The sequence below is a fragment of the Convolutriloba macropyga genome, chromosome 2 (assembly GCF_964194025.1).
Source record: "Convolutriloba macropyga chromosome 2, txConMacr16.3, whole genome shotgun sequence".
Classification (NCBI taxonomy): Eukaryota; Metazoa; Xenacoelomorpha; order Acoela; family Convolutidae; genus Convolutriloba; species Convolutriloba macropyga.
The window spans coordinates 43,495,920-43,519,674 of NC_134469.1; the positions used below are offsets into that span (position 1 = coordinate 43,495,920).

Below are 23,755 nucleotides of genomic sequence, written 5' to 3' on the forward strand. Positions count from 1 at the left end.
TTTTTTTTGTTCAGACAATTTTGGCCGATCGATACATTCATCGTAGAGAGTTGAGACTGGTATCATTAGAAAGCTCGTCCAGCGCAGAATACGGAATTTAAAAGATTTTTTGATTTTCATTTTTTACAGGGAGTTATCGAGGTTTTAATTTCTGAGAAAAATAGAGTGAGTACTGTTGTTTTTATTCATTATCCGTAATTTTTGACCAAATTTTTGTCAATTTTGCCAAAATATGTAAAAAAATGTAATAATACTTCCGATTTTATTTTTATAGACAAAAAATGCAATGTTGACCATTTTGATTTAATTTTTGGCTAAAATTTCGGCTAAATATTTCAAAAAATCTGCCGTTTTCATCAAAAATTGCCCAAAATAAGCTTCCTTGGTCCACTTTGATCAACCTTGCCGGAAATACACACCCAAACACCATTAACATAATCTTGTAAACTACAAAGGGAGCAGTTCCTACTTCTACTTCCCTGGCGAGTAGTCTGGAATTCATTATTTACCGTTTTTTGCTAACTTAGTTCTATGATTATCAAAATCGCAGCGTTTATGATCTTTTAAGTAACAAATTATCTAGATATATAACATTCGAAACAATTGAGTGTTTTTACTGGACGAACAGCAACAGCAAGGTTAGTTTTTGATTCTATCTTGGACGGTTACAATCCAAAAATAATTCTGATTTTAATCAGTCGGTCTTTTATTTAAAAAATTTGATCTTATTTAAAAAATTCGATGTTAATTAAAGAAAGAACAAATCAAAGCTCACTGTTGACAGGTTCATTGGGGCAGCAGTTGCTCAGCAGTTGCAACTTAGTTTATCTAGTTTCTTTTCTCGAAAGATTATGGTCATTTTGACTTTTATAAATGTTTGATATTTAAATAAACAATGGCTTATTGAATTTTGCAACTGTTTTTCTCTTAATTTGGTCAATGTTTAGCTTAATGTTAGCAATAAAGAATGCTTCTTCTTAATCTTTTTTTCTACTGATTTAAAATTTAATCTTCTTGCGGTTTTGTGCGTTAAGTTATGCTTTTTATGGCTTTGATAATACCAGATTTCACAATTTCTATTTTTAGGCCTTAGCCTATTTTTCAGGGTTTTTTCTCCTTTTGTCACATTATCACATTTTTGGCAGTTCACAAATTACATTATTGGCGTTCACTATAGGGCACAATTGGCCCTATAGGGCACAATTGGAATTTTTTTTCACATTTGTCATCAACTGTCGTTTTTATTTTGTCTTTTTAGTCGTATGAAATTTTCTGGATAATGGCAGTCTCATTGGTTTTTAGGATTAAATGAGCCTATATTTTGGTTTGAGTAGATAGCTGATGGCATTCATGACTTCGAAAAAAATTTTCATAAATAAGTAAAAACACTTTTAACGTCTCATTTTTCTTTTTTGTCAATTTTTTTTACCAAGTCTCGTTAAATACATGTCACATTTGACGCTATTTTGGTCAAGGGAAGGTGCAAATGTAAAGTCTAATTTCCTTAATGAATTCGTTATGACTTTACTTGCTTCGACTCAGGTTTTTCGCAAAAAACTTGATTTTTGAACATATTTGACGTTGTTTTGTAGAAGTAAAACATATTATGATTGCTTACAAGTCAAAAGCGCTTCCTCTGCACAATTAAACGAACCTGTTTAATTATTCGGTTTTGCAGCTAATGGTTTTCATGACATAGAAAATAATTGTCTTCGAAAAATACAAAAGTTGGACTTAATTTTGCCCTTCTTTTTTTGTCTACTTGTTACCTATTCTCATTAATGAGAGGTCGTATATCACATTATTGGCGTTCAATTGAACAACCTTTTATGGGCAAATATGGCTTTACGGCTTCGACAGCGTCTTCTCGCAAGTTATGATTGAAATTTGTTTGTTTTCTATATTTGTTCTTTTTGTAACCGCATAAAAAATTGAATAATGACGGGTCTTAATGCGCTCCTTTGGAGGCGTCTGTGATTTGGGTAACTTCAGTTGATATCCAGTCGTTTTCATTGCTTTGAAATTAATTGTTTTTTAAAAAATACGCGATTTTTTTAACTCTGCTGTTTTTTTTGTCTAAATGTTACCGAGCCTAATAATGGACTTGTCCATTGCTTTTCTTGTAAAGTACAAATTATTTTGTTTAGTTTCAATTTTATCTGACATTCTTTTGACTTTGCTAATAAATGGTTTTTTAATGGACATAGTTTGTTGTTATTTTTGTTTGATTTTACTGTTCGCCTTGGTTTGCTTTCTTAGTTATGGCTGATCCCATCAATCTAATGCGGCATTTTTTACTCCAGTGAGTTATTTGCGTTGCAGGCAATCTTGTTGTACATACACATTTTTTTAAAATATGAATTTCCGGGGGTTTTCTATCTGTCCCTCATTTGGTATACATTTATGCCAAAAATGCGGATGAGCGGGGTCGGAACTTTATGTCCGAACGGACATTACCGATCCTCCTTGTTGCTGATAGTTACTTTCTTAAATATTCAGTTTTTATCGTTGCTTTAGACTTATTTTTTTCAGCAGTTGACCAGTTAGCTTTTTCATTTTGATATGCTTCCCTTCATCGATTGAATTATGTATTTTACATTCCGTCTTCTTCTGACGAATAAAAATAGTTACACCCTTTTCGTGAGCTGCGTTCGTTATGTTGCGATGAGTTTGTCGGAATGATTTGTCGTTTGTCATAGCAAAATTTGCGCGAAAATTGAAAAAAATTCTCTTCTAGTTTTCATTTTTTAAATTTGAAAATTTTACAAACCAAACAAGGTACTTATTTTACAACGGAAAACACAAAATGGGAGAGCTATTGCTTCCACTTTTCGATTGAGCATTGATAATCGACTCTTCGAGCCTCATATTCTTAAGTACATATTTACGCTTTCTGCACTTTAAATTTACATTTATAAGCTGTGAAATTGGTATTATCTTTTAAATCCACGTTCTTGTCAGAACAAAACCAGATTTAGTAGCTCTGCATCAGAATAAAACAGCAATACAGACTGAGCAAAAAGGTAGCAGAAAAAGCAAAATTTTCCAAAGGATTTCCTCTATTTTTCATGTTCGGCCCAACCTCTGTACCAAGTATATAAAATTTACTGATCAGGTTTTATCTTACTGCCCTCTAATCGGAGATCGAACGTTTGAGATTCAATTGGAAATACTGTGCTAGTAGTTGTTTGTAGTTTTGTTGTACTGTGTTTGTAGTAGTTGTTTGTAGTACTGTGTTTGTAGTTGAAATTGAATTTTGTTTTCCAAGGCAACGATAGCATTTTCTTGTGACAAAGCTGCATAATTCCGTTGGGCGAGTAGCAGAGTTGCATCATGCAAATTTAGTCTGAAATACATAATTTAGTATGAAGTAATGCCTCTTGTTTTTTTTGCTTTAGGAGACAGTTATCGCAAGCTTCCAAGATAGTCATCCTAGTTTTAAGGGCTCTGGTTACATAAGGTTTGTAGTATTTCCTGAAAAATGAAATCTACTACTTGTATTGAAACCTCTTATTTGATGCATTTTGTATTGTAGTTTGTCGCTGATCTACATTACCTTTGCTCTGTTCAACTGGTGTGCTCCTTCGGTTGTGGCACTAGCAGGACCTAAGTGGAGTCTATTTTCTTCAAGCTTGTTCTACACGTAAGTCATCCGCAACATTTCTTATCCGAGAAGAATCTTATCTGAGTGACTATCTTTTTTATTTCAGACTGTTCATCGCTGTGTTCCTCTATCTGTTCACATGGAGTTTCTACACAGTCAGTGTCCTTGTTGGACTAGGAGCCGCTAGTACGTGTTTTGACCTTGATTTTGTGCCGTAAAAACTGCTCATCTTTTGATCAAATTTTGAAAATTTGCAGATGATATTATGACATTAGCCAGACGTGTTTTGTTAGAAACTGTAGCTGGGCGGTAATAACCGGATGCTGATAAATAAATTAATTTCAATCGATGTTGGGAGAAAATTAATTTAAGAACGGCCAAATTACTGAGTTAAACCACTTTAGTGATCATTATCATTTAACTTTTCAGCTCTAAAGCGAAGTGGGGTTATATTTAACTACAAGAGTTTCTACTGGAATCTGAAGACCTGACGACTTGAATTCTTTTTAAAGTAAAAATAGCAGGTTTTTGCTTTTTCTGTCGTGCAATTGGAAAGTAACACAAGCATTGCAGCTGGTTTTTGTGTTATTTTTGCCTCACTTTTATGCATTTTTCTCAAAGTATTTTGTTTCCAAGAAATTTGCATTCCTGTCAATTTTCTGTCACCAAGACAGGATAGAAAAATTTCTTTTTGAGGATAAATTTACTTTGATTTTACAAACTCAATAATTGACAATCCGGCTTAAGTTCGCTGAAAGTGTCATAGAAATGTATGAATTACGTTAGTAATATTTTGATCGAATTTTATTGGATTTCCAACAGTATTTGGTTTTAATCGTGTCGAGACAGGTAATTGCTTTGAATTAATGAAGTTAATCGTCTAACTCTTAATATCGGAGATAACCGAACGGAGCTATTCTTGACCTTCTCTTGGTTTTGTACGGCTCGAAAAGAAGAACTTCTGTTGATTTTCTGTTTTTTTTTAAATCGGTGAAGCGTCACTTAGTTTTTATTCGCATGCGGCATCTTCAAAGATATTTTTAGTTTTAAAATAACTCAAATTTTGTCAACCCAAATGGTAGTTTGAACTTGTATTAACCATTAATTATACTTTTTTTAGTGTTGTTGATTGTTTTGAAGGTATATTAGATATAAGAATTGACCGTTTCAGAGGCACTGATGTTTTTAGCGGTTTTTCGTGTTCTTTTTCAAATGTTAGTCTACGGGGGCTTTTTTGGTTTGCAATTTGTGTTTAATAGCAGCCATCATTATTTAGGCGTTCTCCTTTTTTTCAATTTGCCTAATCTTTTGATCATGTTTTTTGTTTTACATAGATCACGATTTTCACTTTTGATTCGTGACTTGCTTCACGCACTGTTTCAACTGAATGGATTTTAAAGTTTTTCGCATTGTGGTGAAAACGCTCAATGCCAAAAGAGCAAAATCAAAGGAAACGGGATAAAGCCCCGTCATTGAGTCCTAGTGCATTAGGTTATCAAAGTATAAGAGCCATTGCTAGCTCAGTTTAGTATTAAGCCTAATAGTTTTCACTTTAAATGCTGAATTAAGTATAATTTCAGAATCTAACTGAAACTGCACACCAAATTAGAACATTTTTTGATACTTGAAAAAAGTCTGTCGATCTTTCTCTGTCTCTTTTTTCTTTTCTGTTTGAATGAGGATGTGCGTCAACGGCGGCTATCTTCCGACAACTTGCGGGCTTTGTTTAATTGCTCTCAAACGAAGTTTGTAGCAATTATATTAGTCCTGTCGGTCTTATGCGATTTTTCGCTTGATCGACTTTTCGTCTGACGCTGTTGACTTTTCGTCCTCAGAAACGGGATAAAAAGGTAGCGCCTAGCGGGCATTAAATGGTAGAGCTTTTCAGCTCTGCTTCAGTTCAAACTGTTTTGGAGACTTAAACTTAAGGTGTGAAGGGAGGTTCTTAGAGGCTGTTGCACCGACCTCCTTTTTGCCCCATCCTCCGATTGGTCCCACAGTGCGTCCCCCTCTCCCCGTGCCCAGCTACCAACGAACAACCGCTCGCTAAATATACGCAAATTTTTACTAATTTTCATAATTTGGAATTTTTTGTCATTTTTTGAATTTTATTAGCCCTACGTGTCAAGGAACCGCCTCTAGACTGTGATGAAAGGTTACTGCGTAGTTCTTCGCGTTAGTGGAATAGTCTCAACCTTGTAACATTTTCCACCGAATTTTTTGCATTTTTTGACAAAACGTGCAGTTTTCATTTTTGACATTTATTTTTCATTATTCACGTCTTTCCAGACGCAGGGGCCAGAAAACCCCCTTATGGGTTTGATAATAAGTTGCTGAAAAATTTTCATCTGCAATAGGATAGTTTTCAACTTTTTAATATCAAAAATTTTAGCACATTTTTGATGAAACTTTTTTTTCAGATAATACGTTACTGCATAGTTTCTAGATGCAATGGAATGTTTTTCAATATTTTCATTTCATGAATTTAAGCAATTCTTCCTAAGTTTATTAGTTTTTTTTGGATCTTTTGAATTTTATGGCACCAGAGTCCAAGGACCCCCTCCAATGTTTGACTGTAAGCTGTTGCATTTTTTGTAGAGTTAACGAAATGGTTCTAAATGTTTTTAATGAATCCAACTTTTGCAATTTTTTGATAAAATTAGTTTTTGGAATTTTTGGAAACGTTTTTATCATGTTCCATGTTTATGGATCTTTGAGCCAGTGAAACTATTTAAAGCTTGAATTTGGGATACTGGATAGTCCCTTGAGACAAGGAGAAGGTTTTGAAGGTTTTAATATCTTGAAATTTTGCAAGATTTTGTTAAAGTTTGAAATTGTTTTTAAATTTTTGATTTTTTTTGTCTTTTTCTGAGTTTAACGATCATTACTGGTCAATGAAATTTTTCAAGTCTGCAGATGGACTACTTGACAGAACTGCAGCGACAAAAAATGGTTTTCAGCTTCACTGCAAAATCTGGAAACTTTTTTTTCTGTTGTGCAATATTTTGAAAATTTTTAAAATATCAGTTTTTTATTCTTTGATTTATTTACTAACAAGGATTTATTTACTTACGAAAAGAAAACTAAAAGTCGCCGGTCGTTTGAGGGCGATTCGCCCGACGTTAGTGGGTTATCTTTAGTGGTTTGGGTTCTCTTGTATCGATCGGTATCAATAATCAGTTGTCTATGTCATAGAGGATTCCATAAATTAAGTGAATAAATTAAGTCTCGGTCTGCTGTCCATATTTTCTAACGGTTTCTCTAGTTTGTGCATTTTTGGATATTTTTTAATTGCTTAATTGAAAGTTTTCTATGAGCACTGAGAGGAAGCCATCGAAGGGTTACCTGTTTATTATTTTTGTTTTAATGGGCCATATTTTGTGTGGGTGATGATCAGACCATTGAATATACATAGTGTTTAAAGGACTTTGGAGCACATTGGTTGGAAATTCGCACAACTTCAGAAAATTTTTTAGAACCGAATAAAGAGATTTTGAATTTTTGACTTTGTTTTTTTTTGGCATTTTCTGTCTTATCGTTCCTATTAATTTCTCTATCATATTGTTAGTCATTAGGACACAGTATAATGCAAATAATCTTGATTTTCAATTTTTTATTTCAAATGATTTTTGATTTTAATCAGAATTTTGATCAGATCAATCTTTCTCATCTTTGCAATTTTTTTTGAAAACTTTGACTAGGAAAGTAATTTAGTTGCGAAAAAAGTGCCTGCATTTGAAATCAAATAGCTGCTTCGTGTTGATTCTGAAATCTGATCTATGTTTTTTTTTGTTTGGCCAAGATTTTTATTATCATATGATATCACGCTCACTTCAAATCATAATTTTTTCATTCATTAATGCAATCTGTCGTCCAAATTGATAACTGACGTCATTTTTTAAACCTAATTGAGCGATTGTTTTTGTTAAGCGGCGTGAATCATTTTTGCTCACACGTGATGTACCTTGCTCTCAAAACGACTTTTCATCTCTCAAATTAATTTTTGCTCACTTTAATTAGAAGTCGAGCATATCTGAATCTAATTGGATATTATTTGAGGACAGTTTTGGACTAAGCAAGTCTATATCAATTGAAGATTCAGAGACGAATTTTGTGGGTCCCATTATTTCATTAATGTTTTGTGGCTAAAAAGCTGCTAAGCTATCCCATCTATTTTCCAATAATATGCAAAATAGCTGCCGTCAACGGCTATTATTCATGCGTTCTTCTTTTACAATCCAAGAATTGGACTGCCTTGGTGTTCCGTCTTTTTAAAAGATGATTTCACGCCTTTTCTCATGACTTAGAGCCTTCAAACGGGATAAACAGTTAAAATTTTGCGGGCATCAATCTTAATTAGAAGGCCGTAGCCGCATTTAGTAGTCTTTCAGGTGCTTAGTTTAGTGAAGCTTCTGGGAAGGCCGTAATTCAAGGTTACAGGGTCGTTTTAGGAGTTTTTTTTAGCCCAAAGTGCCGCAATTTATTCGCCTTTTTTCGAATTTTTTGTTGAACCAGTCTAAGATTGAGGTTTGTAAATATTGATAAAGGTCTTTTGTATGATATAAGTAATTTTTGTGAGCATTTTCTGAGCTATATGTTTTTTTACTTCAACATAGCACACAAATTTAAACTAATTTTTACAATTTTTAAGTTTTAAAAGTTTTTTTTTTACTTTTTTTGACGTTTTCTAGCTGTACGTGCCATGGAAATTTAGCAGTTTTCTGATAAAACTTGTATAGTTCTAGTGGTTATCGAATGGTTTTCAATTTTCTGATAAAACTTGTATAGTTCTAGTGGTAATCGAATGGTTTTCAACATTTAAATGTCACGATTTTTAGCAATTTTTTTATAGCTGCGAAGCTGTGAGCTGAGCGGAGCTATATTGCGGTGCTCTTGGTTTTTTTTGTTTCGTCGTCTGACGCTCTTTTTCGTTTTACATTTGTTCGCACAGCAAAGATGAAAAAGTCAACTTTTCTGAATGACTTCTTCCTCTCACTAACGGCGTTTGCGCCCGTGACGTCATTTCTCTTTCTCTTTAGCAAAAGTTTTTTTTGCGTGATTAGATTATGATTACAAGTGACTTACCTCACTCAATAAAATGACTTTTGCACTTTAAAACTTAAGTTTAATTTGAATTTGTTAAAGGTCAAAGGAACTCATAAGTGCAGTAAAGGTCCCTAATAAGAGGCTTCTGAGGGATAAATTTTAACAAGCTTAATTAATTTATTGCTGCGTGTTTTTTACCTAGCTTTTTGAGCGGCGTCGATTTTTTCAATTTAGATCTGTATTTGTTTCTATCTCTACTATACGGCACGCAGGTCTATTCTTTCGCGGCTATTCCGGCAATCTGCCGGCTATGTTTTAAAAAGCTTGAAATTTCAAGATTTTCTAAATTTGTTGTCATTTTTTTGAGTGTTTCTAGCCTCAGTGACCTACTATAAGGTCTGATAATAATTTTCTTCACTGTCTTAAATTGCAATAATTTTTTGTTTTAGTATCAGGACTTTGTTTTTAAAATTTGATAATTTTTTGAAAATGTATATCTTTTATTCACTTTTTGTCTGTGCTGAGGTAGCCTTCTCTAGGGTTTTATAGTTTGTTTTTGCATAGTTTCTGGGGACAATGGAATGATTTTCAACTTTTTATTATCACAAATTTGCAATTTTTTCTAAGTTTAAAAATTTAAAAATTTTGAAAACTTTTGCCATTTTTCTAGGCTTGAAATTGGGTTTGTGGAGAATGAAATGGTTCTGAAGAAAATAATATCTAAAATTTAGCAGCATTTCATTAAATTTTGCAATTGTTTTCAAATTTTTTGATATTTTAGTCATTTTCCAAGTTTGTCAATCGTTACAGGCCAACGGCCAATGAAATTTTGGATTGTTTACTGAACGTGCACATAGGTTGCTGGAAAGATTTCAGAGAACAAAATTGGTTTTGAATTTTTTCCAATTTACTGCGAATTTTCCTTTTTCAATTTTTTGAAGTATTTGGAATGTTTCTCGGTTTTTGCTCTTTTTGGCCGATAAACCTCTTCCAATGATTGTGCTTGAGTGAATGAGTATGTTTAATTGGTCCAAACTTGGCCTCCAGGGTTAAAGCTTCAAGACTTTTTGCAAAGTTTATATTTTTGCTCGGTTTGTTTTATGGTTTTCTTTTTGGCTGGCAGTTATCAACTGATCTTCTGGTCAGGTACAGTAGTTCTAAGTTTTTTTTATTCGTTTCTTTGTATTGTGTTTCAGGACTTGTTCTGTTATGTTTTCTCAACTGTATGGATTTTAAATTCCTTCACGCTTTGAATTACGCAATGTAGTGAACAGGTTCAATGTCAAAAGAGCAAAATCGTAAAGCCCGGTCTTTAAGTCATAGTGCTTTAGGTTATCAAAGTTAATTAAAGTGATTGCTAGCTGGAACTAGTATCACTTAAAAGCCTTCAGTTTATAAGCTGAAATGAGAATAATTTTAGAATCTAATTGAAACTGCACATCAAATTAGAACACTTTGAAACTTAGAAAAAGTTCTGTCAATTTCATTCTTTTTTTCTTTTTCCGTTTCGATCCCAATGCGCGTCAACGACGGCTCTTTTCCGGCAATGTTCCGGCTTTGTTTAATTTGTGCGTTTGTTATACATTCGTCTTCAATTAGCTGTTGGAATTTTAGCAATGATTCGAGCACATTTTTGAATTTTTTGCCAATGTAATAATGATTTTTGAATTTGAGCACAATGCGAATTTTCTTGAGAATATAAATTTGCTATAATTAGTTCTCAGTGATGCAACAGGCAAATTGGTTGATCGATTAAGACCCCAAAAAACCAGCTCTAATGCTGGAAAGATTTTGGACCCCGGTTTCTCAATTTCCTTGGTTTTATCCAGTGGTGTTGCTCTAAGCTCCTTGATGTTTTTTTTATTAAATTTGCAGGATGCCAGAAATTGATGGGGGTTCTAGTTTGATTGCAACTGAATCATTTTTTTTCTTGTGTAGTTCTGTGGACGTCGCAGGGAGCCTACCTGTCTATGAATAGTGATGCTGAGTCCATTTCTGTTGATAGCGCCATTTTCTGGGCCATGTTCCAAGGATCGTAAGTATCCTTATTTGTCATTTCACGGAAATAACACCTAGGAGTTATAATTATTTTGAAGCCTGTAGATAGCAAGTGCTTTATCAGCTTGACTCTTTATTCCCGAGCAAGACTCTGTATTAATTGCTCTCAATCGAAGTTTGAAGTAATTATTGTATTGAAGCACTTACTGTGTTTACGAGTTGAAGAGGAATAATGGAGACGTGTCCTATTAATAGCCGCCCTCGTCTTCTCATCAGACTATAATTGCGCTCCTAAATTTGCGACCTGAAGAGGAGTTAGGGTGATCTATACTTTTTAATAGGTGACTTTATATTAGAAGATGTGTTTGAGAGGAAGTCAAATGCCGCACGTGAAAAGTTTTTAGATCAATCTGCTGAACAAAAGTCAAAAGGAGAGAGAGAGAGAGAACTTGGAGTGGTTTTTGTTCAAACATTATTCTGAAAGAGAGATCGAGAAAAGTAGGCGTTTAAAAAGTTTCGCTAAGCCAGCGATTTTTTTAACTTTAAATTTCAAAGCAGTTTAACTTAACTTTATAGGATAGCGGTATTTGCAGCTCTTAACTAAAATAGTATTGTTGTGTTTACAGGCCTTTTTGATCTTATGATAAAGATATTAGACTTTTGGGCTAAATTTTGAGCTATTTTTGCCATTTCGCCCTGTTAGTAGTTTTTTAGCAGTTTTTATAGCTGCGAAGCTGTAAGCTGAGCGTAGCTATATTGCGGTGCTCTTGGTTTTTTTACAATTCAAAGAATTTGAATTGTATTGGGGCGCTCGCTGTCTTTTTTTTAAGATCTGTTCAAACATTTTCATGAATTTTGAAGTCAAATTGGAGTAGTGATGTTGGTCACGCCGAAACAGGAAATGGAGCGAAAAAGCGAGTGGTTTTTGCGGCGTGAAATTTTTTGCTCTAATTTTAAAGTAGAGTGAGAAAATGGTGTTTGAACAAAATTCGCTTTCTTGCTAGTGGTTTTTGTTCAAATGCGGCAATTTCACTTTGATTTTTACTGTTTTTTTCAATTTTTTTGGATCGGGTCTCTTTCTAAATGGTTTTCCCAATCCATTGATAGCTCATTCTAGGCCTAGTTTTTTTTGTGAACCAAATTTCCATTTCTCGCTAATGGTCTTTTGTTCACATGCGGCATTTTGACACCGATTTTTTTAAATTTTTTTATCTGATTTTTTTAGAAATGGTTTTCCCAATTCACTCATAGTCCGTTATAAGTTGTTTATTGTTTAGTCAATGAAAATTGTTTGAATTGTACGTCAGGACTTGTCCTGCTATGTTTTTTTGTTTCGTCGTCTGACGCTCTTTTTTCGTTTTGCATTTGTTCACACAGCAAAGCTGAAAAAGTCAGTTTCTGAATGACTTCTTCCTTTCACTAACGGCATTTGCTCGCGTGACGTCATTTCTCACTCGCTTTAGCGAAAGTTTTTAGGTTATTTGCGTGATTAGTTTTTGATCATACGTGACTTATCTCACTCAATAAAATGACTTATTGACTTTTGCACTTTAAAACTTGAGTTTAATTTGAATTTGTTTAAGGTCAAAGGAACTCATATGTGCAGTAAGGTCCTAATAAGTGGCTTCTGTAGAATGAATTTTAACAAGCTTTATTAATTTATCGCTGAATGTTTTTCAGCCTAGTTTTTTAAGCGGCGTCGATTTTTTTTTCAATTTAGATCTGTATCTGTTTCTATCTCTATTATATGGCACGCGGGTCTATTCTTTCGGAGCTATTCCGGCAATCTGCCGGCAATGTTTTTTTGTAGTCGTATTCCATTTTTATTTTACCTGGAGAATGTTTTGGTTGAACTTAGTTATTAATAGCCGCCTCAGCTTCTCAGCCGGCTATTATGGAGCTCCTTTTTTTTTAAAATTCAATGACTTTGAATTGCATTAGAGCGCTGTCTTTTTTTAAAGATCTGTTCATTCATTTTCATGATTTTTGAAGTCGAATTGGAGTTGTGATTTTGGTACACGCCGAAACAGAAAGTGGAGCGAAAAAAAGAGTGGTTTTGAGGTGTGAATGTTTTTCGCTCTAATTCTAAATTGAGAAAACGGCGTTTGATTGTTCTTTTCTTAGAGAGAAGGCAGCACGGTTTCAGCAAAGAACCCAACAATTACTCAACTGCTCGTTTTTCTTGACTAAATTTATATTAACTTTGACAAGAACGTCGAACAGGTTATCATCTACTTGGATTTTGCGAATGCTTTTGACAATGTAGACAATCCAATCTTGCTTACAAAGCTGTCGTTGTACGGCCTTGACAATGCTTTCCTGCAGCTTATGTTCTCATACTTAACGGGAAGAAACCAGCGTGTTAACATCAATGGAATATTGTCAGATGAAGTTACAATTACCAGTGGCGTTCCTCAAGGTAGTGTTCTTGGACCTCTGCTATTTTTAATTTACATCGATGATATGTTATCACTACCGGAAAGTTCAAGATGTTTTTGTTTTGCAGATAACACCCAAGTTGTCAAGTGCCACCTCTGACATTTTTTACTGACTGTCAGAGAGATCTCAATAAACTTGTAGACTGGTCTTCAGAAAATGCTTTGAAGTTTAACGCAGAGAAATGTGTTTATATTCATATCTCAGAAGCACACAAATTCGAGTTCAAGATAGACCAGATTTCTTTAAAGAAAATTCACTAAACAACTGATTTAGGTGTTGAAATTTTATAGCAATTTGAAGTGGAGTAGGCACATATGTAATAAGCTAACGAAAGCTCAAAGTTTTAATTGTCTAGACTTCGTGCCATATAGCCTACCAAACAAATTAAGCAAAATTTGTACACCATGCGTTTTATCTATTCTCCTATACGCCTCTGTAGCGTGGTTTCCCGATATTGGTCAATTGAGATTATTAGAATAGTTCTAATGGAGAGGATTGTGCTGGTGTGCTGGAAAACGCAGTTACATTTTAGCCCTGCAATATTCAGACAACATACCCATCTGCTCTCAGCTTGTTGAGCGATATCTTCGATTTTTTGTTTCTATAATGCTAGGGAAAACTTTTTTCAAGTTTGGGGTTTTTTTCACGCTGAAGATCCATTCCAGGAGTTTACGAAGCGAACACGCTAATCAATTTGTCATCAAACCAACAATAAAGCAACGAACATCGAAGTCCCATTTCAAAAGAGTACAGGTTTGTGTAAATGATTTTAACGAGATGGGACCTATCAATATTTTCAAACGACCAGCGGACCACAAATGCCTCCTGAGAGAGTTCATAAACCTTCGTGGCTCTCAGTTTGATTTAAACTACACATGCACTTGGTCCATTAAATGTCGATGTACATTCTGCCGATATCCATTGTATAAAATATTATTTTTGTATCAATACCATATTCATAGAATTTCATCAAACGATATGTTGAAACCTCTTATATTGATAAATTGAAGTCTTTTACTACTACTACTACTACTACTACTACAAAAATTCGAATTCTCGCTAGTGGTTTTTCGTTCACAAGCAGCAATTTCACTTTGAATTTTGCTGTTTTTTTTTTCATTTTTTGGATCCGATTTCTAAATCGTTTTCCCATTCTATTCATAGTTCATTCTAGGCCTAGTTTTTTGTTGCAACCAAATTTGCATTCCTCGCTATTGGTTTTTCTCCACATGGGGCTTTTTGACATTGATTTTCTGTTTTTCCCAATTCACTCATAGTCAGTTATTGATCTACTTTTCTGTATAGTCAATGACAATTCTCTGAATTGTACGTCAGGACTTTTCCTGCTATGTTTTTTTTTACTTTTGGTCTTTTCGACATTTTACGTGAAATCTTTTTTTTACTTCTCCAGGCTAGTTTCACTCTTCTCCCATTCTGCTAAAAGTGTTTTTAGACAGCAGTTGCTCAGCAAAGCAATTCAAAATGAACGTGATAAACCCATAATGCCCGGTTTTAGATGCCTGTTACTCGAACTTTGTTCTTAGTTACCATCTCTAATGCTTAGTGGTATTGATACTAGCCCCTGTTTGGTCTCACTACGAAACAGGAACATTTTCAGCTCTAAAATGATATCAAAATAGTTCGCACTTTAAAATTGTTTTCACAAAAATCATTTTTTTTCAATTGTTTTCTTCTTTCAATCCCCATAGTAGTTATGGGAGTCAACGGCGGCTATTTTTTTTTTAATGGTTTAGGTGGTTTTTCAATTTAATAGATTTTAATTTTGAGCTGTATTTGTGAAAAATAATGGTGTAATGTCAATCAAAATTTCGCCCATTTTCGTCTTATAGGTGCTTTGCCTATATCTTCAAAATTACGGTTTTGGCAACTTTTTTATTGTTATTTTTTGCCTTAGAGCTTCTATAAAGGTGTTGCTACTAAGATTTGACAGTTCAAAGTTTAATACATCGCAATTTTTACTGAGAAAAAAATAAATTTGTAATTTCTTTCCTAATTTTCGTCGTTCCCTTTTTTTTTGCTGTTTAGCGTTTCTCTGTCAGGAGTTGCACAGTGCACTAATCTAGCAGGAGAATTTATTAAGCATTTACCAGATTAACAATCGAGAGATTGTGTTGTCACATTTTTTGATTTTTTAAGCATTTTTCTCCCATTTCTTCAGTTTTCTATTATGTAGCGTTTATCTCATTTTTTTAAATATCTAAGGGTGGTAAAGTATGGAATGAAGACTGTTTGTATAGGATGTTTTGAGAATATTGGTATTGGTAGCGCAACTTATGTTGAAATTCTATCGGATATTTTGGCAGATATCGTTTTTGGCCTCTCTCCAGATTGTCCAAGTTTTCGTGAAATATTTTAAATTTTTTAGGCTTGTTTGATTCTTATTTTTCTGCTCAGTACTTTAAAACAGCAGTTGCTCAGTAAAACAATCTAAAATGACCGAATCGGTATCAAAAAGCGAAATCAAATTTTGAAAGGGGATAAAATGTTTAAGCCCATTTTTAAAAGCCCTCTACTTGAACTTTGTTATGATAAATCTTATTTACCCTCTCTAATGCTTATTGGTTTTGATACTAGCCGCATGTATTCTCTCATTAAAGAATAGGATTATGTCTAACTACAAAATGAAATAATTATTCTTCGCCTTTTTAATGTTTTTTACACCAATTTTATCCATTTCTGTTCTGTCAATTATAATAGGATTTAGGGCATCAATAGCGGCTTTTTTCGACAATCTGTCAAGTGTTTTTTGTAACCATATATTTTGTTGTGATTTATAAGGCAGGAAATGAAACGATGCAAAAATTCGAACTCGTTTGAGTGTTCGCGAAAAGGAGTGGAGCGAAATGAGATTGTTCATATCGCCGTTTCCGGGAGAGCGAGAAATTGAAGCGTGAAAACAATGTTTTTGTTATTGAGCTGATTATTGTTCGGATGTGGCTTTTTCAAGCCGTTTTTTTAATTTGAACTTTTTTTTGTGGTTAAGAAATATGAATCGGCTATAGTAAATTTTATCGTCTTGATTGGATAGTGTTTAATTTCTCTCAAACAAAGTGTAGCAATTACATTAGTCTTGCGGTCTTTTTCATGTGATTTTCGATTTTTCGAATGACCTATTCGACTCTTCGTCCTCAAAAACCCTTAGAGCCTTACGCCTTACTAGTCTCTAAGTATGCGATTCACCAAAACTGTTTTGAATAGACAACAGCGGGTGTGAGGGGGAGGTTCTTAGTCTTAAAAGTTTGACCCCCCTCACTCATTTCATTCTTCGTGGAGGGAGTTTTTGTTCATTCGCTTGATAAATTTTTGGTCACACGTAGCTTACCTCACTTTAAAAAATGACTTCCTCACTCTGAAATTGACCTTTCTTTACTTTAATTCAAAGAGATGTCAACTAAGTGTCTGTCTAATTCAAAGAGATAAGGTCAACTAAGTGTCTAGCACTCCTAATTGACGCTTCTTTTGAGGACAGCTAATGGAAGCAGTAACATATCAAACAGATTCTTAATCAAATTTTAACATCTCAGCAGATTTTGCAAGAGTATTCTCGAATATAATTTCGCTCGCTTGAGCGATTATAGTTGAATCAGGTTGCCTCCCTGTGCTTCATCTAGGTAAGCCCAAGGCCAATCCCTCACCTGTCGATCAAGAGCAGTGTTGCCAATGTAGTCGGTAGTGTTTCTCGTGATAATTTAATATCTCAGCATTTAGTAATTAGTTTTTTTGGTCTGTATCTTTTAATATCTTTTGGAGATCTACGAAGCTACTGCAGCTATTATCTGGCAATCTACCAGCTACGTTTTGTAGTTTTTGGGTAATTATTTTGAGATTATTGCTAATTTTGAGGTTTTCTGTTTTTGCGGGTTTTTAGTCTTTTTTAGTGATTGATGCAACTATTGATTAACGGTTCGTTTCATCACAGAGTTTTGTTAATTATGACAGAGAAATGAGAAATTTTTAAACCATTTTACCAATTTGTTGCAATTTTTCTATTCTTCGAAAAGAATTTTGAGCCTATCATGGCTTGCCTATTGTCCGAGACTTCCTTTGAGTTCAATTGCTTTCCTTTTTCGTTATTAGTACTAGTAATTGCTATCCCACAAATTTTTAGCATTTGTATCAGTCCTATGTTAATTTTATGCAATTTGTCGTTTGCAAATTTTTTGTCTGACGCTTTTGACTTTATCCTCAAAAGCGGGCTAAACATGTAACTATCGGAGGGCATTAAGTTCTGAGAGTCTTACGCCTTACTAGACTATGAATCTGACTCAAAAAACTTTTGAGACAAATTCCTGATGTGGATGGTGGTCCTTAGAGTTTGATGTTCCTTCACCCTGACCCATACTTCACCTCCCCTCTCGCGACCCGCCGAACTCACCAACCCCCATGCGCACCCCACACCAACTTCAATTAGGCTAAACCTAGCGTTCTAAACCGCAGCAGCTGCGGACAAATGCTTCCGCTAGTCTTTCTTTGAAAGTAACTCGCGCTACGTTAGTTTTCAAGTTAAAAAGAATCGAAAACTTATTCTGATTGGGCTTTACGATAAGGTGCAGCTTTTGGTTTTTGGCTTGTTTTAGGGCTGTTTGATTTCTTTAAGTGTTTTGAGTAGTTTCAGTAGTCATTGGTTCCTTGGATGGGGGTTAGTTTTTGCGGCACGGACTTTTTGAGTCGTTTCATTAGTCCTTGCTGCTTTTTAAAATCAATTCGCACATGTTCGTACTTCTTGTGACAATTTGAAGTCAAATTTGAGTGGTTTTTTCAGTCACGCTAGATAAGTAAAGGGATTGAAGAAGAGTGGTTTGTAGCGTGAAATTTTTGATCGTTTTAATGTCCTGTCTTTTTGAAAATCGATAAGACTAAATGATTAAAGAAAACAGCATAATTGATGACTTTTTCTCATGAACAAAGGAAAAATTTTGAGCCAAATTTTCAAAAAGTCAATTCGGCAAACTCCCTATCTATGATGTTGAAAGCACTAACACTTTCGCTAAAATTTTATCGCAAAGTGAACAAAATTTGAGCAAAAATCTAGAAATCAGCCGAATGTGCACAAAACTTGGCGTTGATAACTCCTCCAAGGAGACTAAAGTCAGAAAATCTTTTTAATTTGAAATTTTGCGCTCGATTGGCTTTTTGATCGAGGTATGAATGAAGTTTGTTATTGGTTTTAGTTGAGTTGAGACTTGTTGGTTTTTATGTTTTCAAGTAATTTTAGTGAATTTTTAAATTTTAAACGTTTTTGTTGTTCGTGTTTCCTCGCACTCAATATCATCAATGACTTATTTCTAATGAGGCGAAGGTGAATCTATTAGTCTTTCAGTTGATAGCTATTTGTTTTACCTTGATTTACTTTTTTCACTTTTGTTTGTTTTGATGCCCTGTACTAAAAGCTTGCTAATGACAGGTCTGATTGACTGTATAATGAAACTTTATTATTTAAAATTCTTTTTATATCCTGCTTCTCCGGCTTAATGCTGACATGTCTTAATACTTAAGTTTAATGCTTGACTCATATTGTTACATTTTTGAGATTTGACCGTAGTTAATGCTCTGTTCTAATGTTTGATCACTTACTTTCTTTGAAAAATCCGTTTGCTTTTGAAGTTTATTATAAACTCTTTGGTTTGATTTTTTTTAAAATTAATTTTTCTCATTGTCATGTTTGCTACAGTACAATGCTATTTTTTTTGTTTTGCCCTAATGTCTCCTTTTTCTGTGAACTGTCATAATAATGACAGATCTCTTATGATGAGGCTTTATAATTAGGCCTAATTGAGAATGTTAAATAGTTTCAGTTTAAAACCAAGTTTTTAAATGACTTTCATTTTACTTGTTTTCACAAAATTTAGTTTGTTTTTGATTTTTAACAGTGGTTGTTGGTTTTGTTCTCTTTTCGCTCAGTCTTGCCGATGAGAAGTCTCGTTTGGCTATATGTGCTTTCTAATGGCCCATGCTCTGATGTGATTAACGGTTTTAATGTATTGCTACGTATTTTTGTTAAGTATGACAGAAAATTGAGAAATTTTGTAACCAATTTTCATCTATTTCTTGCAATTTTTCTGTTCTTCAAAAATAGCGGATTTTGAGCCTATCAAGGCTCCTTATTGTTCGAGACTTTCATTGATTTCAATTGCTTTCCTTTTTAGTTATTAAGTCAACTTGTGCTCTCTGACAAAGTTTTAGCAATTATATTATTCGTATGTTATTTTTATGCAATTTTTCGCTCACAAATTTATCGTGTGACCCTTTTGACTTCATCCTCAAAAGCGTCATAAACAGTTAACTCCTTGAGTTCTATGAGAGTCTGACGCCTTACTAGACTATGAATCTGACTCACAAAACTTATGAGACATAAATTCCTGATGTGAATGGTGGTCCTTAGAGTACCTTTTGATTCCTTCACCCTTATCCCTACTTCATCTCCTCTCTCGCAACCCGCCGAACTCACCGCCCCCATGCGCACCCCACACCAACTTCAATTAGACTAAAGCTAGCGTTCTAAACCGCAACAGCCACGGAGAAATGCATCAGCTAGCCTTTCTTTGAGAGGAATTCTCGCTACGTTAGTGTTCTTTTGATTGGAATTTTCCGAAAGGGTGCAGTATTTGGTTTTTTGTCAATTCGACCATGTTCGGATTTATAATGTCAATATGAAATCAAATTTGAGTGGTATTTTCAGTCAAGCTAGATTAGTAAAGGAAGCGAAGAAGAGTAATTTAAAGCGTGAAATGTTTGATCGTTTTAATGTCTTGTCTTTTTGAAAATCGATAGGACTTAATGATTAAAGATAACGCGCAACAGCAGAGTTGACGCCATTTTTCAGGAAAAAAGGACAAATATTCAGCCCAAGTTTCAAAAAAAGAAATTAAACAGTTCGACAAACCTCCCATATCTAAGTTTGAAAGCAATAGCACTATCGTCAAACTTTTTAGCAAAATGAACGAAATTTGAGCAAAAATCTAGAAATCAGCCGAATGTGCACAAAACTAGGCTTTAATAACTCCTCAAAAGAGACGAAAATCGAATCTTTTTTAATTGTATTTCTGAGCTCGATCGGCTTCTGATTGAGGCATGAAATATAGTTATTAATTGCTCTCAAACGAAGTTTGTAGCAATTATATTAGTCCTGTCGGTCTTTTTTTAATGCGATTTTTCGCTTGACCGATTTTTCGTCTGACGCGTTTGACTTTTCGTCCTCAAAAACGGGATAAACAGGTAGCGCCCAGCGGGCATTAAGTGCTCTTAGAGCCTTTCAGCTCAAACTGTTTTGAAGACCTATACTTATACTTATGGTGTGAAGGGCGGTTCTTAGAGGTTGAGACACCTCACCACCCCCCCCCCCCCCCCTGTTGACCCCCCCCCCACCCCCACTATTGCCTCCCCCCGCGCTGTTGCCCCCTCCCAACCTAGTGTTGCCCCCCATCAGCCCCGGTGCAACCCCCCCCCCCCCCCCCCCCCCCGTGGCTAGCTACTGACGAAGCCAACCGCTCGTCGGTCGTTTGAGAGCAATTCGCCGACGTCGGTTATGTTTAATGGTTTAGTTCTGAGTTGTTGCTTTTTGTTTTCAAATAAACTTAAGTGAATTTTTCAGTTTTACACGTTTTTGTTTTTCGTGTTTCCTGTCACTCAATATCATTAATGACTTATTTCTAACGAGGCGTAGGTGAATCTATCAGTGTTTCGGTTGGTAGCTATTTGTTTTACCTTGATTTACTTTTTTCAACTTTGTTTGTTTTCATGCCCTTTCTCATTGAATTGCTACAAACTGAGAACAAAATGAAATAAAGGACGCCACATAAGGACAATGAGGCGTATTCTTATTCAGAATAAGACAAACAAAAACAACAATTACCTGCAAAACTACTGTTTTCTAAATGAAAAGCAAATATCATCAGTCAAAAATCATTAATTCAGTCAAAGCACTGTTCAGATTGAGTTTTTTCAGGAAGGAGAAAAATCTTTTTTTATTGTCTCTAAGACAAAAAACAAAAAAAAGCGAAAAACGAAAAAAAAGTGGGATCACAAATTCTTTTTGAAAATTAATAACTTTCAAAGTTATTAGCTGTCGAATGTCATTAAAAACTAAGGTCATTTAAACTGGTAGCTATTAAAAAAACCTTTTGCATAAGCTCTCTTTTGTTTTTCCGAACCCTCTTGAAGGGGAAGGAACTATATACTCAAATGGGTTTTTTTTTGTTCAGACAATTTTGGCCGATCGATATATTCATCGTTGAGAGATGAGAAAATGTTATCATTAGAAAACTATTTTTACTATTTTAAACATTAAATTTACAGGAAGTACAGACCGAAACACCACAAACACAATCTTTATAGACTCGAAAGGGGCTTTTTTTACTTCAAATTCCGCTGAGAGTGTTCTGTAATTAAAACTTTGCCGTTTTTTGCTAAATTTATTCGTTGATTATCAAAAACGCAGCATCTATTTTTGAATTTTTAACTAACAAAAAATCAAAATCTATGACATTCGAATAATTATGTGTTCCTGATGGACAAACAGCATTAGACCAATCTTGGACTATTTTTGGGCTATTTTTGGACCAATCTTGGACTGGTATAATCCAAAAAGAACTCGGATTGTAATCAGTCGGTCTTTTTTTTCAAAAAAAAATCGATATTTTCTACATTGAATTAATACAGAACACTTCAAACCAAAGGTCACTAATGATAGGCTCAATTGGATTCCTAATTAGCTGCACATTGTTATATCTAGTTGATTACTTGAAAGCTTATGGTCTTTTTTGTTTTTAAAAGTATTTGATTTTTAAATAAATTATGACTTAGTGAACTTTGCCTCTTATTTTTCTCTTTATTTGGTCAACTTGTAGCTTATTGTCAGCAATGAAAGAATGCTTCTTCGTTCTATTGAAATCAAATTCAATCTTTATTGCGGTTCTACGCCTTAATTTCTGGTTTTCTGGCTTTAATACTACTAGATTTCACATTTTTTTAAATTTTTATTTTGCCCATTTTTCAAGTTTTCTAGTTTTGTCACATTATCACGTATTGACAGTTCATATATCACTTTTGATATATCACAAAATTGATAATTTTAAAATCCTAGAAGATATAGATTGTGATTTTAACGGCTTCGACACTACTTTGTCGAAGAATTTATTTGAATTTTTTATGTTTTGTCTTTATTTGTCGCTGTTACTTTGTTTTTTTTAGTCGAATGAATTTTCCTGTGCAATGACCCGGTTTCGTTGGTTTTTAATTGCAGAATAGATGAGCCGATATTCTGATATTAGTAGATAGCTGATGGCTTTCATGACTCCGAAAACAATTGTCTTCCAAATTAAAAAAAAACACTTAACTTCGCAATTTTGTTCCTTTTATTGTCTGTTTGTTGTCTAGTCTCGTTAATTAAAGGCCAAATATGACATTATTTTTGTCAAAGGAAGGCTTCAAAGGGGATTGGTGTTACACAATCTAATGTTTTTAAAGAATTCGTTGACTTTACTGGCTTCGACGCAGAAAAAAAAATAAATTCATTTTTGATTTTTGTTATGTTTGACATTCTTTTTGTAGACGTAAGACTTATTCTGGATAATTTCATTTCTCAAGTGCTTCCTTTGAGAGAATTAACGAAAATATTTAAGTATTTCATTCTGTAATTAGTGGCGTTGATGTCTGGAAATATTTTTTTCGAAAAAAATTAAAGTGTTAACTTATTTTGCATTTTTTTAATTTTTGTCTGCTTCTTACTTAGCTTCATTAATGAGAGGTCACATAATACATTATCGGTGCTTGCACAAAATGCAAGCAAACATATTTTGATGGCCATAGTATAGTTTTACGGTTTCGAAAGCGTTTTCTTCCACGTTTTAGTTGATTTTTTGTTTGTTGTCTATTTGATGTTCTTGTAACCGCATAAAAAATTGAATATCGGCATTTCTTAATGCCTCTATGGAAGGATTGGTAATAGTACACCTAGGGGATATTTTAGTTGATTTCTAATGGTTTTCATTACTTTGAAATTAATTGTTTTAAAATAATCAAGCGAATTTTTCAACTTTAACTGTTTTTCTTTATTGTCTAATTGTTACCTAGCTTTTTTATTGAGTAGTCCCATATCTTTTCTGATGGATAACAAGTTATTTTGTTTAATATCAGTTTTATCTGACGCTTTCTTTGACTTTGTTATTAAGTTTTGTTGTTTAAAACGGACGTGAAGTTTTTGATGTAATTAGTTTTGTTGTTTTTGTTTGATTTTGCTGTTCGTCTTGACTGGCTTTCTTAATATTTGCACATCTTATCAATCTAATGCACCATTTTTCTACTCCACCACTGAGTTATTCGCTTCGGAGGCTATCTTTTCGTTCGTACACCAATTTTTTTTTTAAATACTTGAATTTTTGGGTTTTGCTATGTTCCTCATTTGGTAGACAATCATGCCAAAATTGTGGATGAGCAGGGTCGGAACCTTATGTGCGATCGCACATTACCGAGTCGCCTTGTTTCATTGTAAGGCCAAAGATTTGTCTTGATGAGACTAAATGGTGAGACTGGAAAATTAAACTAATGGCAACTTTAGAACACCACGTGGCGTTAATTGTTCCGACCCTCTTGAGGGGGGAGGAACTATATACTCAACTGGGTTTTTTTCGTTCCGTGAATTTTCGCCGC

General features: G+C 34.2%; 1 protein-coding gene across 3 annotated transcripts in view; it reads left to right on the forward strand.

Moving 5' to 3' along the window:
- LOC142358684 (UNC93-like protein MFSD11) overlaps positions 1-23,755 on the forward strand; it is a 102,746-nt gene that overhangs the window by 17,717 nt on the left and 61,274 nt on the right. For all 3 annotated transcript variants that reach the window (XM_075410195.1, XM_075410194.1, XM_075410196.1), the window contains exons 3-6: positions 3,399-3,460; positions 3,536-3,643; positions 3,711-3,790; positions 10,589-10,685. In XM_075410195.1, coding sequence (XP_075266310.1) covers positions 3,399-3,460; positions 3,536-3,643; positions 3,711-3,790; positions 10,589-10,685 — 347 coding nt within the window. The remainder of the gene's footprint in view (positions 1-3,398; positions 3,461-3,535; positions 3,644-3,710; positions 3,791-10,588; positions 10,686-23,755) is intronic.